This window comes from Pseudophryne corroboree, chromosome 4 (genome assembly GCF_028390025.1).
Source record: "Pseudophryne corroboree isolate aPseCor3 chromosome 4, aPseCor3.hap2, whole genome shotgun sequence".
NCBI lineage: Eukaryota > Metazoa > Chordata > Amphibia > Anura > Myobatrachidae > Pseudophryne > Pseudophryne corroboree.
The window spans coordinates 606,160,425-606,179,722 of NC_086447.1; the positions used below are offsets into that span (position 1 = coordinate 606,160,425).

The window sequence follows — 19,298 nt, forward strand, 5'->3', positions numbered from 1 at the left end:
AGCTCAGTTTTGTTAACCAGTCCAATGCAGGTAAAAGAGAAGACAGATGTTAGTCACATAGAACAACATTCTCACGACAGAAGGTACCAGCGGCTAATGCCATACAAACCCAAAGAAGCTAAGTGCGTCAGGGTGAGCGCCCTGTGGAACCAGTGTACCTCGCAGAAAGATTTAACCATTGTAAGTCTACCATAAATCTCCTTTTCTGCAGCAGAGTACACTGTGTTCCACAGGGAAACATCGTGGATGTCCTAAAGCAGATCCTCATGGGAGGGGACGCACCGCAGCGGGTACAAGAACCTGGCGTCCAAACGAAGCATCCTGGGAGGCGGAAGTATCAAAGGCATAGAACATAATGAATGTGTTCACCGAGGACCACGTAGCCACCTTGCACAATTGTTCAGCGGAAGTACCACAGCGGGCCACCCAAGAAGGTCCAACAGATCGAGTAGAATGGGCTCTAATAGCAGCAGGAGCCAGTAGACCAGCCTGTGCATACACTTATGGAATCACCATTCCAATCCATCTGGCCAAGGTTTGCTTATTCGCAGGCCAGCCACATTTGTGAAAACCAAAAAGTACAAAAAGGGTATCTGACCTGAGAGAGGCAGTCCTCTCCACGTAAATATGGAGAACCCATACCACATCCAAAGGCGGCTCTTTGGAGGACAAACCAGAAGAGATAAAAGACGGAACCACAATATCTATATATGGAAAGATGACACCAACTTAGGTAGATAACCAGGATGAGTTCGAAGAACCGCCCGGTCACGGTGAAAAATCAGAAAGGGTGGACAGGACAAAGCGCCTAAATCAGACACGCTCCCAGCAGAGGCAATAGCCAGCAGAAATACAACCTTAAGCGTAAGACATTTAAGGTCCACTGACTCAAAAGGTTCAAATGGAGATTCTTACAGGGCAGTCAGGACAACAGACAGATCCCATGGAGCCACAGGAGGGACATAGGGAGGCTGAATCCGTAAAACACTTTGAATGAAAAGTATGAACATCAGGAATAGACGCATTTTTCTCTGAAACTACACTGACAAGGCCGATAATGAACCTTGAGGGGGGCCAAACGAAGGTCCAAGTCCAGGCCTTGTTGCAGAAAGGCCAAAAATCTGGAAGTTCTGAATTTGTATGCGTAATAATTCTTAGCAGCACACCAGGTGAAGTAAGAATTCCAGACCCTATAATAAATTCGTGCAAAAGCCGGTTTATGGGCCTTCAGCAGAATCTGGATAACCGCCTCGGAGAATCCTTTGGCCCTCAGGAGTGATGCCTCAAGAGCCACGCCGTCAAAGCCAGTCTGGCCAGGTCCGGGTAAACACAAGGGCCCAGAATAAGGAGGTCTGGGCGTTGAGGAAGTAGAAGAGGATGCTCTATCGATAAACCCTGCAGGTCTGAGAGCCAATACCGTCTGGGCCACGCTGGAGAGACTAGTAGTTTTCCTCCTTCTTGCTTGAACTTCTGTAGTACCCTGGGCAGGAGTGACACTGGAGGGAACACGTATGGCAGCCGAAAGTTCCATGGAATTGCCAGTGCATCCAAGGACGCTGTCTGAGGATCCCTTGTCCTTCATCCGAAGACCTGAACCTTGTGATTGTGTCAAGACGCCATCAGGTCTACATCTGGTAGGCCCCACTTGTCCAATAGGAGTTGAAAGACTTCCGGATGAAGACTCCACTCTCCGGCATGAACGTCCTGACGACTGAGGAAATCCGCTTCCCAGTTGAGGACTCCCGGAATGAACACTGCCGATATTGCTGGCAGATGGCGTTCCGCCCAACAGAGGATCTTTGATACTTCCAGCATTGCCATGCGGCTTAGAGTACTGCCTTGATGACTTACGTACGCCATCGTGGTGGCGTTGTCCGATTGTATGTGAACAGGCCTGTTCTGTACCAGAGGCAGGGCAAGCATCAGACGAATCTCCGGAGTCGAGGAGATCATTTGAGACCTGATCCGATGAGGCAGGCCGTCCCACTTGAAAAGGATTAACCTCTGCAGAGGGCAGGAATGAAATTGAGCGTACTCTACCATGTCGAAAGCAGACACCATAAGGCCTAGTACTTGCATCTCCAAGTGTATCTAAGGGCGTGGCCACTCCAAATGGCAGAGCCTGGTATTGATAATGTAGGTTGCCAATAGCAAACCACAGATATTGCTGATGCGATATGGCAATAGGTATATGCAGGTAAGCATCCTGTATGTCCAGGGATACCATATAGGTCTTCGGGTTCCATGGCCAGTACAATAGAGCGCAGAGTTTCCATACGGAATTTGGACACTCACAAATTTGTTCTATGATTTGAGGTGGAGTATAGGCCGGAAGGACCCATTTGGCTCTGGAACTAGAAACAGGCCCGTTCGTGCTAATTAGTACCTAATTAGCTGCTTGTGCTAATTAGTACCCTAATAGAAAATACTATACAGAGATACTAAGAATGGAGATTTGGCAACCAGGAACTTAGGGAGGAGCTTTTATCTCTCTCCATTATACATAGAAAGATTAAACTTGCCGCTGTACGTTACAAGCTGTTCGTGCTAATTAGGACCCTAATAGAACATACTGTACATGCTCGGAGTCACAGGCGGTAGCCATTTCAATTGAGTCTGCCCTGCTATAGAATTGTATGTGTACCATACGGTGAATAGAACCTTGACAGTAGAAACTCTCCTGCAGCTTTGCCCTGCTTTATGTAAAACTTGTGTTTTGTCAGTTTGCTATGCGATCGAGCCCGGTGTATCGTTATGTGCATAGACCTCGCTTATCCCTATCACCCCTGTGTATTTTAGCTAGTGGATTATGACGCTCCTTCAGCATTACCCCGTAGCCTGCAAAACCTATGCCGTTGCTCGCTCCATAGCTGAGTGCTGCCACAAGGCAGGGGTTCACATGCCTCGGACATTTTGTCACTTTGCGATGCGATGGGGTCCGGTGTATTGTTATGTGCATAGACTTCGCTTATCCCTATCGCCCCTGTGCATTTTAGCTAGGGGATTCTGACGCTCCTTCAGCATTGCCCTGTAGCCTGCAAAATCTGTGCTGTTACTTGCTCCATAGCTGAGTACCTCCATGGAGCTAGGAGTCACAGGCGGTAGCCATTTCAATTGAGTCTGCCCTGCTATAGTATTGTATGTGTACCATACGGTGCATAGAACCTTGACAGTAGAAACTCTCCTGCAGCTTTGCCCTGCTTTATGTAAAACTTGTGTTTTGTCAGTTTGCTATGCGATCGAGCCCGGTGTAACATAATGTGCATAGACCTCGCTTATCTCTATCGCCCCTGTGTATTTTGGCTAGGGGATTGTGACGCTCCTTCAGCATTGCCCTGTAGCCTGCAAAACTTATGCCATCTCTCACTCCATATCCGAGCGCTGCCTGCCGTGTGGTGGGGGTTCAGGGGTGGCGGCCATTTTGCCAGTGTGCTATGCGATCGAGTCCAGTGTACCGTAATGTGCATAGACCTCGCTTATTCCTGTCGCCCCTGTGTATTTTAGCTAGGGGATTGTGACGCTCCTTCAGCATTGCCCCATAGCCTACAAAATCTGGACTGTTACTTGCTCCGTAGCCTAGGGCCTCCGTGGGGCAAGGAGTCATAGGTGGTAGCCATTTCTAAGGAGTCTGCCCTGCTACAGAATTGTATGTGTATTGTACGGTGTATAGAACCTTAACAGTAGAACCGCTCCTGCAGCTTTGCCCTGGTTTATGTGATTAAAAAAAATAATAAAGTGTCTGGAAAAAACTAACATGCATTCGTACTTTAGGAATCGAACCCAGGACTCTGAGTATAGGAAGCGGAACACTTCACCACTTCGCCGCAGACAGATTAATAAATCCATTGGTTTTGATTATGCTGTAATAGCTATGGGATTAGGACGCTAACATACTGTACAAAATTCCTAATCTCAAGAGGCAATAGTGAACTTCTAACACGTCCATTTGCGACAGTGTACACTACTGGTTTTATGTTGTTTTGTCTGCGGGACTTGGACGCTCACATATTCATAAAGTACTGTAGATGGATCATACACTGTATGCTGTACTATTTGCGTCTACCATATATACTGTATTAAATAATGCAGCGTAATGAGTATTTACTGTATTAAATAATGCAGCGTAATGAGTATTTACCGTATGCAGCGTAATGAGACGCCTTAGTAAAGTAGTCCTTATTATATATTTCAGTATTGTATTTTACGGGAGACCACACGCATGCGCAGGGGTGATTGTAAAAAGCGACATCTGGTGGATGATCGCAGGTATTACACGTAAAGGTAACGCCAAACGCTCTGTCTGCCTCCGTGCGATTAGGTGCGCCTCTCTGTGACTAGGCGCGCCTCCCTACGCCCCATTACACTGCGTATGCTCGATCGGGACAAACGCCTCAGCCAGTCAAGATATAAGTGGCTACATCTGTAGATAGATGGATAGACATAGAATATCTCTCTCTCTCTCTCTCTCTCTCCTCCTCCCCCCCGGCGCACCTAGCCTCTCAGGGTACAGAATATAGTGATAGCAAGTAGTGTGAGAATGAAATCTACACAGCTGCTACAGGCACACTCAGTCACAGGTACAATGCAGATGTTATTACAGATAAACAATAAAACTGCAATGGACTAGTAAAACCACGTAGATATGCATGAATATAGATATGTATGAATAACAATGCACAGTAAATACTGGCTGTATATCACAGAATACTTGTACTCCTATCTGAATATTTAGTACATTTGTTCTTAACGAACACTGTCTAAAATGACATGTAGAATACTTAAGTGTCTGTAAATGCACAGCGCTGATGAGACAGGCGGCTTTACAGAGCAGACAGTGCCCTGCAGTCCCGGAGATCAGCTCAGCTATGTGAAGATGGCGGCAAAATCTCTGTCAGGGAGTGAGGGAGAGAGAGATGCAGCTCTAGGGAGGGAACACCAGCAGTAGATAGCAGTAAAGTGTTCACGCGAGCGGCACGGTCCGTCTTCTGGGACCGCGATTCACCAGCGGGTCCCACCTGGGGGACCCTCTTGCCTCCTCCCTGATGTGCAGCCTCGCTATCCTGGAGAGCGTCAGTGGTGGTGTGCCTGGTGACCGGTGCGCCTCCGCTGCAAATACCTGGGAACCCAGCCGCGGGAGTATGCAGCGCTGCTGGGGAGGTGATGAAGCCGCATTACAGTATGTCACAATGACATATAAAGTGCTGCGGCCCTTGAAGTCTTCTTAAAAAGCTCTTTTCAGGGCTGCGTAGCGCAGCCCCCCTGTTAGTGGCCTGCTCTGCAAGCACCAACTTACAAACTGAGCTCCAGTGCCTGGAGGTGGGGTAATAGAGGAGGCAGTGCATCCTGGGAACAGTCAAAGCTTTAGCTTGTTGGTGCCTCGGATCAAGATCCAACTCCACACCCCGATGTATTCCCTGTGGAATCCAAGTGTACCCCGCTGCAGAATATTACAATTTTAAACTAGATTTCCTCTTTCTAATATATAGGATTCTTTATCTACTGGAATAGTGGAAGCGTCTTCATACTGAAAGGGTTATATAAAGTTCATATTAAAACAGACGAGAGATCATCCATTCAAGTTTATGAATTAGACTTTCAATAACACGATGTACTAGAACTACTATTTGTATGTACATCATCTAGGACCACACATACAGTATGTGATCTGGGTTTCTTTTGCCCATTTAGCATATAAATATTCCTTTCTGAAAATAAAAAAATAAAAAAAATAAATCTATGCATTGACATCCCCAGCCAGGAAATACAAAGGTGTAATTTTTTTCAGGAGGATAAACTGTACTTTTTTTGGCAAAGTGTATACAATTCACACATAAAGCCACTCCATAATCAGAGTTTACCATCCCCAGCCCTTGTCAGAGCAGAAGCAGAGTACAAGCCTGAAGTGACTTCCCGACACTTCCTAGTACAGAACTCCTCCACATTTGCTATTTGGAAGTATAAACTAGTGTCACCAATGAGCCTGCCTTGTTGTTTGTAATCCCTGAGGTGCGTCACAGGTACCAACCAGACTGGTCGTGAATAAGTAATCCACTGAGCTAGAGAATCAACACTGTACACGAACACTCATCTCAGAGAAAACACACACCATAAGCAAAGATAGAGAACAGAGTCACAATCTACATCATCCAGAGTGTTTTTCCTGTCTCTACTCAGCGTGGGAATTATCCCATGTTTTCATATCCATGACAAGAAGAAATTCTAATTATACTTTATTTCACAAACGCAAATGTAGCTCACTGCATCTTGTGGGCTGCATACATGACAGCTAGAATAATAATATACAGAATAAATGTCTAAGGGTGGTATCCTATTAGCAGCAGTACTTTCCCGCTGCTACTAGGATCGCCAGGGGCAATCCTATTTGCCCCAATGCAGACAGTTTTCTCCCAATGCCAGCACTTATCGGGATTATGCTTCGGGTGAATCAGGCACCTGAAGCCTAATCCTCTATAACGTGCTGCCGAAGATGCAAAAACACATGGGATGGGGGACTTATCTCCGATCCCATGGATTATCGCACGATCGCTGGTCCAATTTTGGCTTATAAAAACCTCTAATTGGATACCGCCATAACCATCGGTCTTCAATTACAATATCCAGTCGCTTTTACTGGCCTAAACTGCTTCACGGCTAATAGGATAACTCCCTAAGTTTCAAGGAAAACTGAAGGTCATCTTTATTATGATGTTTCAGTTCTGATAAAGGTCTTTTATCAAGAACATGAAGATAGAGTGTTGGGAACACAACATAAGAATGATGAAAAATACACTTCATTCTAATCAAAATTTTGGAGTGCCAATCATTTATTCTATATATTGCTGCTCCAGCTGCCAACGTGCACCCTACAGATGAGGAAAAAGTGAGGAGATGCAGCCTCTTGAGCAATATAATAAAAAAAAAGTGTATTTTCAACATGATAGCCATGTATGAGTTAATTCCGCAGGCAGCAGAATTTCTTAATATATTTCTTGAGTGCCTTTCTGTTATTTATTATATACACAAACACAAATGAGAAGGGTTATTGTTCCCCTATTCTTTGAAATGCCGCTAGTTAAAAAAAAAAAAAAAGAAAAAAAAAATTCATTGCTGATTTTAGTCATCGTGTTCAGCTAAATATATCAGCAAAATGAAGTGACAAGTCATTAAAATCGAACACAACAATAGGTTGCCTGATTTTTCTATAAGTATTTAGTAAATGGTGCGGTTGTGAGACATTTTGCACAATAACCTCATTATTATGAATACTAAATATTTTTAGCATGAGCTGCCTTGTCCTACTACTAGATCCCACTTTACTGCTGCCAAACCACCAGAATAATTGCTGCACAGCTTTACAAAATATACTGCCACTGTTCAAACGATAGTATTCAAAGTCATAAGGGATATTAAATAAACATAATTACATAAAAAATAAATAAATATCTCTTGTCCAGTGGCAGTTGCAGCGCAGTCCAAAATTTAGAAAAGGGGGCCACACCAACTACCAGGGAGTCCCGGTCAGCAATGTTTGGGGTGGCTGTTGGTGTGGCTCCCCTTTCTGAATTTTGGGCTGCTCTGCAACTGCCACTGGAAAAAGAGATTTCTTTTTTCTTAGATAATTATGTTCATTAAATATCCCCCTTAGTAACGTAATGGCATGTTAAGAAACAGGACTATATTCACCAGCACAAAACAAAACCATGATCAGAATGAAATTGAAAATAGCAACTCTCTATCAAATTCTGGGACCCAAATGTGGCGTATTGATTCGTGAGATGCACCTGCCATAATGCATTGTGTCTGTCTATGTGTATATCTGTATACAGCGATACATGGGAACCACTGTTTTAGATGAAAGATCCAACTATCTGCGGCATTCCATGTTTTGCGTTTATACACTTGTGTAAAAGAGGTGTGAATGGCGGCATTACAAGTTGTGATGGCAGCATTTGTTTCTTGCTGCCATTAAAAAGGTTTATTCAAGTTCACTGTAACCTTAATACCTACATGTGAATTTAGGACCAAAATATTGACGAGTATAGATTGGTTTTAAATTTCACATACAAATCTTTTTGTACAAACCTTTTAGAGAATTCATTGAAATCTGATACAAGATCACACATCCTAAGGCCACTTCTTGCAGCTTTGGAAGAATACACTGGTCCAATGCCCTTTTTTGTAGTTCCCAAACTAAAACAAAAATATAAAAAACAAAAACAAAGAATCTGTAGTGATTACTGTATGTTAGCAAGTAAACTTCTGAATTAAAAGCTGCAAACAGATATTTAAAAGTAATTTTTAAATATGCAAGTAGGCAAAATTACATCAATGCCACATTAAATTTTCAAAATGGTGCTAAATATTGTAATAAAAAATAAGAACACAAGTGTTTCAAATGAATAGCTGATTTTTGTTGTTCCCAATTCAAGTTAAAATGTGTAGAATACACCGTAAGCAAAAAGTATATTAACAGGCATATCTATCAAAAATATTTTTACTAAAATAAAGTGAAAAAGGGGTGTGGTATAGAAGATCTAGAGTCATTATATACAAGGTCAGCAAGGACAATGGTCGACACCTCATCTTTTTGGGGGGAGGGGCGGTGTAGTCTGCGGCGCATGCACGGTCACAGTTTCATGGTATTTTTTATTTTTTTTGGCGAAAAATACCCTGATGGCTGCCGGGAGAGAATTCACAAGGACAGAGCTTTCTCGCAAGCGCTGTCCCTGCATGTGATATTTTATACATCCCTGCAATGTATTCAAATATCGCAATGTGAATATGCCCCTAAGAGTTTATTAAAGAATTTTGCCACATCACTTAAAATTTTCTGATGCATTACACTTGGAACACTGCTGAAGAGCCACTGATCTACCTATCTGTCAGATATGATGGCGGGATCTTAAACTAAAAAGAAACATGAAGCAGATTGCGGTGAATCTGCTTTAACTTCAATACACTACCTGAGCCTCAAATTCTAGTCCCATGAAGATGTATCCGCCTGTGCCTTATAAAAAATATTTTGTCCACTTACATATCGCTAAACTATATGTGCTATATAAAACATAATGTGTTTAGCAGTATACATACTTCTTCCCAGCTTGTTCTTGCCTCTGCTGTTCCTGGATGCCATCTGCAGCTTGATGGAAGTCAAACACTGGGGAACAAGGAAAATTACTTAAGTAGACAGAGTGAAAGGTGCACAGATTATGGGGCTTATTCAGAGATGTATGAAAGTAAAGTAAATTATCGGTCACGCTGCGCATGCGCCACGGTAGTAATGTGCTCACTCGCTGTGAGGATTCCCTCACAAAGCGATTGACAGTCAAGGCGGTTTGGGGAAGGTAAGGGGGGGAATGTCTGCAAAAATGCAGACCTGTTGTGCCGTTTTCAGGGCATGTCTCAAAACACATCTGCAATTCCATACACAGAAAACATGGTGCCAGCGTCTCAGATCCTGCACAAGCATAGGGTTACTCAGATGGTCGATTATCCAAGTATCTGACCACTGCTGCGTGTTTGTATGTAGTGGCTGGGATCTGCAAAGCTGCCGGTGGGTGTCTCAATACATTTCCAGGGGGCTACAGCATTAGCATATTCTCACACATCCTCTGAGCACAAATACATTCGCGGCCATCTCTGAATCAAGCCCTACAGTATGTCCACAAGCATGATGTAATAAATACCAGTGGCTATAAAATACAAACACATTCTCACTAGGGGCCTCATGTGTAAATATACCAAATGAGGGTGGTCTTCAGTATGCCGACTGACGGGATCCCGGCGCACAGTATACCGGCGCCGGGATCCCGACAGCCGGCATACTGACACTTATTCTCCCTCGTGGGGGTCCACGACCCCCCTGGAGGGAGGATAAAATAAGATTTTACTCACCGGTAAATCTATTTCTCGTAGTCCGTAGTGGATGCTGGGGACTCCCTAAGGACCATGGGGATTAGCGGCTCCGCAGGAGACTGGGCACAACTAAAGAAAGCTTTAGGACTACCTGGTGTGCACTGGCTCCTCCCACTAAGACCCTCCTCCAGACCTCAGTTAGGATACTGTGCCCGGAAGAGCTGACACAATAAGGAAGGATTTTGAATCCCGGGTAAGACTCATACCAGCCACACCCTATAACTCGTGATACTATACCCAGTTAACAGTATGATAACAACTGAGCCTCTCAAAAATAACCCTTTAGTTAGGCAATAACTATATACAAGTATTGCAGACAATCCGCACTTGGGATGGGCGCCCAGCATCCACTACGGACTACGAGAAATAGATTTACCGGTGAGTAAAATCTTATTTTCTCTAACGTCCTAAGTGGATGCTGGGGACTCCGTAAGGACCATGGGGATTATACCAAAGCTCCCAAACGGGCGGGAGAGTGCGGATGACTCGGCAGCACCGAATGAGCAAACTCTAGGTCCTCCTCAGCCAGGGTATCAAACTTGTAGACTCTTGCAAGAGTGTTTTAACCCGACCAAGTAACAGCTCGGCAAATTTGTAAAGCAGAGACCCCTCGGGCAGCCGCCCAAGAAGAGCCCACTTTCCTCGTGGAATGGGCTTTCACAGATTTAGGGTGCGGCATTACAGCCGCAGAATGTGCAAATTGAATCGTGCTACAGATCCAGCGAGCAATAGTCTGCTTAGAAGCAGGAGCACCCAGCTTGTTGGGTGCATACAGGATAAATAGCGAGTCAGTTTTCCTGACTCCAGCCGTCCTGGAAACATATACTTTCCAGGGCCCTGACTACGTCCAGAAACTTGGAATCCTCCAAGTCCCAAGTAGCCACAGGCACCACAATAGGTTGGTTCACATGAAAAACTGATACCACCTTAGGAAGGAATTGGGAACGAGTCCTCAATTCCGCCTTATCCATATAAAATACAGATAAGGGCTTTTGTATGACAAAGCCGCCAATTCTGATACACGCCTGGCCGACGCCACGGCTCACAGCATGACCACCTTCCACGTGAGGTATTGTAGCTCCACGGATTTAAGTGGCTCAACCCAATGCGACTTCAGGAAATCCAACACCACGTTGAGATCCCACGGTGCCACTTGAGGCACAAACGGGGGCTGACTATGCAGCACTCCCTTAACAAAAGTCCGAACTTCAGGCAGTGAAGCCAGTTCTATTTTGGAAGAAAAATCGATAGAGCCGAAATCTGGACCTTCATGGAACCCAATTTTAGGCCCATAGTCACCTCTGACTGTAGGTAGTGCAGAAATCGACCTAGCTGAAATTTCTCCTTTGGGGCCTTCCTGGCCTCACAGCACGCAACATATTTCCACCATATGCGGTGATAATGGTTTGCGTTCACTTCTTTCCTAGCTTTAAATAGCGTAGGGATAACTTCCTCCGGAATGCCCTTTTCCTTCAGGATCCGGCGTTCAACCGCCATGCCGTCAAACGCAGCCGCGGTACGTCTTGGAACAGACAGGCCCCCTGCTGCAGCAGGTCCTGTCTGAGCGGCAGAGGCCATGGGTCCTCTGAGATCATTTCTTGGAGTTCTGGGTACCAAGCTCTTCTTGGCCACCCGGAACAATGAGTATAGTTCTTACTCCTCTCCTTCTTATTATTCTCATTACCCTGGGTATGAGAGGCAGAGAAGGGAACACATACACCGACTGGTACACTTACGGTGTTACCAGAGCGTCCACAGCTATCGCCTGAGGGTCCCTTGACCTGGCGCAATATCTTTGTAGCTTTTTGTTGAGGCGGGACGCCATCCTGTCCACCTGTGGCCTTTCCCCACGGTGTACAATCATTTGGAAGACTTCTGGATGAAGTCCCCACTCTCTCGGGTGGAGGTCGTGTCTGCTGAGAAAGTCTGCTTCTCAGTTGTCCACTCCGGGAATGAACACTGCTGACAGTGCTAACACATGATTTTCCGCCCATCGGAGAATCCTTGTGGCTTCTGCCATCGCCATCCTGCTTCTTGTGCCGCCCTGTCGGTTTACATGAGCGACCGCCGTGATGTTGTCTGACTGGATCAGCACCGGCCGGTGTTGAAGCAGGGGTCTAGCCTGACTTATGGCATTGTAAATGGCCCATAGTTCCAGAACATTTATGTGTAGGGAAGTCTCCTGACTTTTCCATAGGCCTTGAAAGTTTCTTCCCTGAGTGAGACTGCCCCCCAGCCTGGAAGGCTGGCATCCGTGGTCACCAGGACCCAGTCCTGTATGCCGAATCTGCGGCCCCCTAGAAGATGAGCACTCTGCAGTCACCACCATAGCGACACCCTGGCCCTTGGAGACAGGGTTATCCGCCGATGCATCTGAGGATGCGACCCGGACCACTTGTCCAACAGATCCCACTGGAAGATCCTTGCATGGGACTTGGCGAATGGAAATTTTTCGTAAGAAGCTACCATCTTTCCCAAGGCTCGCGTGCATAGATGCACCGATACCTGTATTTGTATTAGGAGGTCTCTGTCTAGAGACGCCAACTCCTTGGACTTCTCCTCCGGGAGAAACCCATTTTATCCTGTTCTGTGTCCAGAACCATACCCAGGAACAGTTCAGAATCCAGCCGTGCTGTTGTAGCACTTCCCGAGATAGTGCTACTCCGACGAACAACTGCTCCCTGGACCTCGCCTTTAGAAGGAGATCGTCCAAGTACGGGATAAGTACTTCGGCCATTACCTTGGTAAATACCCTCGGTGTCGGGGACAGACCAACGGCAACGTCTGGAATTGGTAATGACAATCCTGTACCACAATTTTGAGGTACACCTGGTGACGAGGGTAAATAGGGACATGCAGGTAAGTATCCTTGATGTCCAGTGATACCCTGAAATTTTCCAGGCTTGCAATAATCGCCCTGAGCGATTCCATTTTTAACTTGAACCTTCGTATATAAGTGTATAAGGATTTCAAAGTTAGAATGGGTCTCACCGAACAGTCTGGTTTCGGTACCACAACATTTTGGAATAGTAACCCCGGCCTTGTTGAAGGAGGGGTACCTTGATTTCACCTGCTGGAAGTACAGCTTGTGAATTGCCGCCAGTACTACCTTTCTCCGAGGGCAGCAGGCAAGGCTGATGTGAGGCAACGGCGAGTCATCTCGAACTCCAGCCTGTATCCCTGTGATACTACTTGCAGAACCTGTGGGCAAGCCCACTGATCCCTGCAGTTCCCGAGACGCACCCCCACCGCACCTGTCTCCACCTGTGGAGCCCCAGCGTCATGCGGTGGACTCAGAGGAAGCGAGGGAAGATATTTGATCCTGGAACTGGCTGACTGGTGCAGCTTTTTCCTTCTTCCCTTGTCTCTGTGCAGAAAGGAAGCGCCTTTGACCCGCTTGCTTTTCTGAAGCCGAAAGGACTGTACCTGAAAATACGGTGCTTTCTTAGGCTTTTGTGAGGAAACCTGAGGTAAAAAGTTTTCTTCCCAGCTGTTGCTGTGGATACGAGGTCCCAGAGACCATCCCCAAACAATTCCTCACCCTTATAAGGCAGAATCTCCATGTGCCTTTTAAATGCAGCATCACCTGTCCACTGCCGGGTTTCTACTACCCTCCTGGCAGAATGGACATTGCATTAATTCTGGATGCCAGCCGGCAAATATCCCTCTGTGCATCCTTTATATATAAGACAACGTCTTAAATATGCTCAATGTTAGCAAAATATTATCCCTGTCTTAGCGTATTAATATTATCTGACAGGGTGTCAGACCACGCTGCAGCAGCACTATTTATGCTGAGGCAATTGCAGGTTTCAGTATATAACCTGAGTGTGTAAATACAGACTTCAGGATCGCCTCCTGCTTTTTATCAGCAGGTTCCTTCAAGGTGGCCGTATCCTAAGACGGCAGTGCCACCTTTTGACAAACGTGTGAGCGCCTTATCCACCCTAAGGGATATCTCCCAACGTGACCTATCCTCTGGCGGGAAAGGGTACGCCATCAGTAACTTTTTAGAAATTACCAGTTTCTTATCGGGGGAAACCACGCTTCTTTACACACTTCATTCATTCATCTGATGGGGGAACAAAACACTGGCTGCTTTTTCTCCCCAAAAATAAAACCCCTTTTATGTGGTACTTGGGTTCATGTCAGAAAATGCGTAACACATTTTTTCATTGCCGAGATCATGTAACGGATGTTCCTAGTGGATTGTGTATATGTCTCAACCTCGTCGACACTGGAGTCAGACTCCGTGTCGACATCTGTGTCTGCCATCTGAGGTAACGGGCGTTGTTTGAGCCCCTGATGGCCTTTGAGACGCCTGGGCAGACGCGGGCTGAGAAGCCGGCTGTCCCACAGCTGTTACGTCATCCAGCCTTTTATGTAAGGAGTTGACACTGTCGGTTAATACCTTCCTCCTATCCATCCACTCTGGTGTCAGCCCCACAGGGGGCGACATCCCATTTATCGGCCTCTGCTCCGCCTCCACGTAACCTTCCTCATCCAACATGTCGACACAGCCGTACCGACACACCGCACACACACAGGGAATGCTCTGACTGAGGACAGGACCCCACAAAGTCCTTTGGGGAGACCGAGAGAGAGTATGCCAGCACACACCAGAGCGCTATATAATAAAGGGATTAACACTATAACTGAGTGATTTTTCCCCAAATAGCTGCTTGTATACATATATTGCGCCTAAATTTAGTGCCCCCCCTCTCTTTTTAACCCTTTGAGCCTGAAAACTACAGGGGAGAGCCTGGGGAGCTGTCTTCCAGCTGCACTGTGAAGAGAAAAAGGCGCCAGTGTGCTGAGGGAGAAGCCCCGCCCCCTTTTCGACAGACTTTCTCCCGCTTTTTCTGTAATACTGGCAGGGGTAATTTTTCATCTATATAGCCTCTGGGACTATATATGATGTATATTTGCCAGCCAAGGTGTTATTTATTGCCCTCAGTGCGACCCCCCTTCAGCGCCCTGCACCCATCAGTGACCGAAGTGTGAGGTGTACATGAGGAGCAATGGCGCACAGCTGCAGTAGTGCAGGTAGTGCGCTACCTTGGTGAAGACCGAAGTCTTCTGCCGCCGATTTTCCGGACCTCTTCGTGCTTCTGGCTCTGTAAGGGGGACGGCGGCGCGGCTCCGGGAACGAACACCAAGGTCGGGTCCTGCGGTTGATCCCTCTGGAGCTAATGGTGTCCAGTAGCCTAAGAAGCCCAAACTACCACCTGTTAGGTAGGTTCGCTTCTTCTCCCCTTAGTCCCTCGCTGCAGTGAGTCTGTTGCCAGCAGATCTTACTGAAAATAAAAAACCTAAATATACTTTCTTTCTAGGTGCTCAGGAGAGCCCCTGGTGTGCATCCAGCTCAGCCGGGCACAAAAATCTAACTGAGGTCTGGAGGAGGGTCTTAGTGGGAGGAGCCAGTGCACACCAGGTAGTCCTAAAGCTTTCTTTAGTTGTGCCCAGTCTCCTGCGGAGCCGCTAATCCCCATGGACCTTACGGAGTCCCCAGCATCCACTTAGGACGTTAGAGAAAATAGCATGGCGCCCGTAGCGTGGCGAGCACAGCGAGCCCGCAAGGGGCTCATTTGCGCTCGCCACACTGTCGGTAAGCCGGCGGTCGGGCTCCCGGCGCCGGTATGCTGGTCGCCGGGAGCCCGACCGCCGTCATATCGTAGTGAACCCACTAAAAGAGGTATGACCATGCTTGGAATTACTCATATTGTACATAGCAATATATTTATATACACATAAAGAAAACAAAAAGACTTGTTAGCGGAACAAAACATTAGCGTACGGCAAATATATGAGTATCTAGTAAATAAAAGCATGGGGATTTACAGGGAGATGTACTATAGCAGCACTTAATATACAGCTCAATAAGAGGTGGAGCAGCCAGCAATAACACAGAGATGTACTAATATCTCAACCGCCAGAGTTCAGGTTAGCACACATACCGGCCACAAACATGCACTGGATTTTGGTTTTTTTAATAACATCTGATTATTTTTCATCGCCATAGAACAGGGACGATGAAATGGTTAGAGGTTTGCAGATTAAATAGAGAAAAGTGATTTTTCTCTACAATTACCTGCTTTCATACACACTGAGGTTCAATGTAAGTGTCAAATAACACTGGTTATAGCGCACATACATTTTACATCTTCTTACATCTCCCCCTTCTTCAAAATATGAACAAAAACATTCAAGCTTGCAGACGGAGTACAAGATTAAAAAGAAAATAGAACACAAACTGTGCGCCACAACAAAGCAGCCCAAGAAAATAAGTGGTAGAGAAAGTGTCACACACACTTTAAATGGACAAAATAGAAATGGTTACCACCCTGATTCTCAGGCGCTTTCAAAAGAACCCAGTGGTGTTCAATCTCTCAAAACACTTGGAAAATATTCCACCTTTTAAAATGAAAAAAGCACCAACATAGCGTAATATTGTTACGACAATTAATTTAGATGTGTAAGGGGAAGCCCAGACTCGTACCAGAAATGGTAGTCTACCGTAGTAGACAATTGCGCATTATGGGGGCGGATCACCATCCGTGCTTTCTATGGTTCTTTATCGATATCCTCCTTATTACATCAACCGCAGTACATGTGGATAAAATGTATCTCAAATAGTGTTATACCATTTAAAATTTATTCCCACATACAACATACAATAAAACCCCTTTGACAGATGGGTTCTCACCAGACGAAATGGTCTACCAATAATAGTAGACAGCAGCGTTTGTTATATGAAATACAACCAGGCGTCCCCAGGAGTCGTCATAAACGGCCAGGTGAGAGCGCCACGTGTCCCCTGCTACCTCCATCAACGCGTTTCGATAACTGGATGTTATCTTTTTCAAGGTGTAGGTTGTAGCAAGACGACCGAGGTATTTATCCCCATCTCAATTACCTTTCTCTAGTACCTAATGCCAGACATGGATTACCTAATTACTAAACATCCTATGTACATTGAATGCCACATCATATGGAAAAAATCCATTTCGTATATTCCCTTTTGGCCCTGGATAAGTCCATTTCCCGCCTTGACGATCATACTCCGCTCCCCGGACGTGACGTAACGGAAGTCGTCGGCAATAGTCCGTGCCGTAAACATTCCTCTCTCCTAAGGGCGAAAGTATGTCCGATGACGTCAAAGCTTTAACTTCCTGTCCCATCTTATAACAGGAAGTGACGACGGCGCTGTCATTGCTCTCGATCTCGCGATATACCGCTCCCGCGACTCGAGGGCGAGATATTTATGGTTGGTGTCCATAGCAACCATTGCTCGTTTCACATTTGTAGCCGCCGTCATCGGGATTTGGAGAGCTCCAGAGACTCACCAACTATGGCTACTGATTAGCATTCCGTACTACATTCAGCGCCATTTTATTGTGGCCCAAAAAATACATGTAAATAAAAATAAGAAACAAAGATTAAAATCAATTTAAAATGCGCAATTAAAATGCAAGACAAACTTAAACAGTGTATTTGATGAGAAATTTAAAGAAACCATTTGGTTTCAAAATCTTTATTCAATCCCCCAGGTTCTAAGGTTTTGAATCTAAATATGGTCTGCATTTCCATCCTTGCCAATTGCCTCTGCGGATCTCCTCCTCTAGCATTTGGTTTGATACGCTTCAGTGCATAAAAAATTCTTGATTTCTTTAGGATTACAGCTATGTACCTTTTTAAAATGTGCAGACAAAGCATGGGTCTCCAATCCTCTTTTAATATTTCGGAGATGCTCTCCTATTCTAACTTTTGGAGCCCTACTGGTGCATCCTATATAGAACTTGTTACAACTGCACTCCATACAATAAATGACATTCATGGAATGACAGATCACAAATTCTTTTATAGTGCACTTCCTTCCATTGATAATTACCTGTGTCTTTTTATTTCCAAAGGTATTGATTATACTTTTACATGCTATACAGGATCCACATCTGTTTAAGCACTCAGATGTTATTATTGGTCCTATTGGATTCACTTGGTGAAAGCTATGGACCAATCTGGACTTTAGATTAGGAGCCTTTCTGTATATACACACAGGTTTCTCAGGTAAATCAGCTCCAATAATGGGGTCTTTTTTTTTTTTTAGAATCGACCAATGTTTCTTTAAAATATTTTGGACCTTCCTGTGCTGCGAAGAGTAATCAGAAATAAAGGCCCAGTTATATCTATCATCTGAATCATTACTTTTATCTCTTTTAGGCATTAGCAAATCAGTTCTATCCAATTTAGAGACATCCTTTAATAATTTTCTGATGGAGTCTTCATCATATCCACAGTTAACAAAACATTCCTCCATTGCGGATGCTTGTGCCATGAAAACTGACTGATCCGAACAGTTCCGCTTCAGTCTTTTAAACTGACCGACCGGGACACTATTCAGCCAATTTTCATGATGGCAACTGAGCTTATTAATATAAGATCTAGAGTCAGTGGGTTTGATGAAGGTTTTAGTTTTAATAAATCCCTCATCCACATAAATTGTGAGGTCTAAAAAGTTAACCTCTTTTTGACTCGCATCGAATGTTAATTTTATGTGGTTTTCATTATCATTAAGATAAGAACAAAATAAATCCAGAGAGTCTCTTCCTCCCTCCCATATAAACAGAATGTCCTCTATAGATCTATGCCAGGACACTAGGTTCGCCCCATGTGCATTCTCAGACCATATATAACGGTCTTCCCATGCACCCATGAAAATAATAAGATTTTACTTACCGATAAATCTATTTCTCGTAGTCCGTAGTGGATGCTGGGGACTCCGTCAGGACCATGGGGATTAGCGGCTCCGCAGGAGACAGGGCACAAAAATAAAGCTTTAGGATCAGGTGGTGTGCACTGGCTCCTCCCCCTATGACCCTCCTCCAAGCCTCAGTTAGGATACTGTGCCCGGACGAGCGTACACAATAAGGAAGAATTTTGAATCCCGGGTAAGACTCATACCAGCCACACCAATCACACCGTACAACTTGTGATCTGAACCCAGTTAACAGTATGACAACGTAGGAGCCTCTGAACAGACGGCTCACAACAAGAACAACACGATTTTTTTGTAACAATAACTATGTACAAGTATTGCAGACAATCCGCACTTGGGATGGGCGCCCAGCATCCACTACGGACTACGAGAAATAGATTTATCGGTAAGTAAAAATAAGAATTTACTTACCGATAATTCTATTTCTCGGAGTCTGTAGTGGATGCTGGGGTTCCTGAAAGGACCATGGGGAATAGCGGCTCCGCAGGAGACAGGGCACAAAAAGTAAAGCTTTCCGATCAGGTGGTGTGCACTGGCTCCTCCCCCTATGACCCTCCTCCAAGCCTCAGTTAGGTACTGTGCCCGGACGAGCGTACACAATAAGGGA

The 19,298-nt window shown here is 45.3% G+C and overlaps 1 protein-coding gene across 1 annotated transcript in view; it reads right to left on the reverse strand.

Annotated features, from left to right (window-relative positions):
* Positions 1-19,298, reverse strand: part of LOC134910040 (adenylosuccinate synthetase isozyme 2) — a 247,055-nt gene that overhangs the window by 130,171 nt on the left and 97,586 nt on the right. The window contains exons 5-6 of the mRNA XM_063917592.1: positions 9,091-9,157; positions 8,083-8,190 (exon numbers count right to left, since the gene is read on the reverse strand). Coding sequence (XP_063773662.1) covers positions 8,083-8,190; positions 9,091-9,157 — 175 coding nt within the window. The remainder of the gene's footprint in view (positions 1-8,082; positions 8,191-9,090; positions 9,158-19,298) is intronic.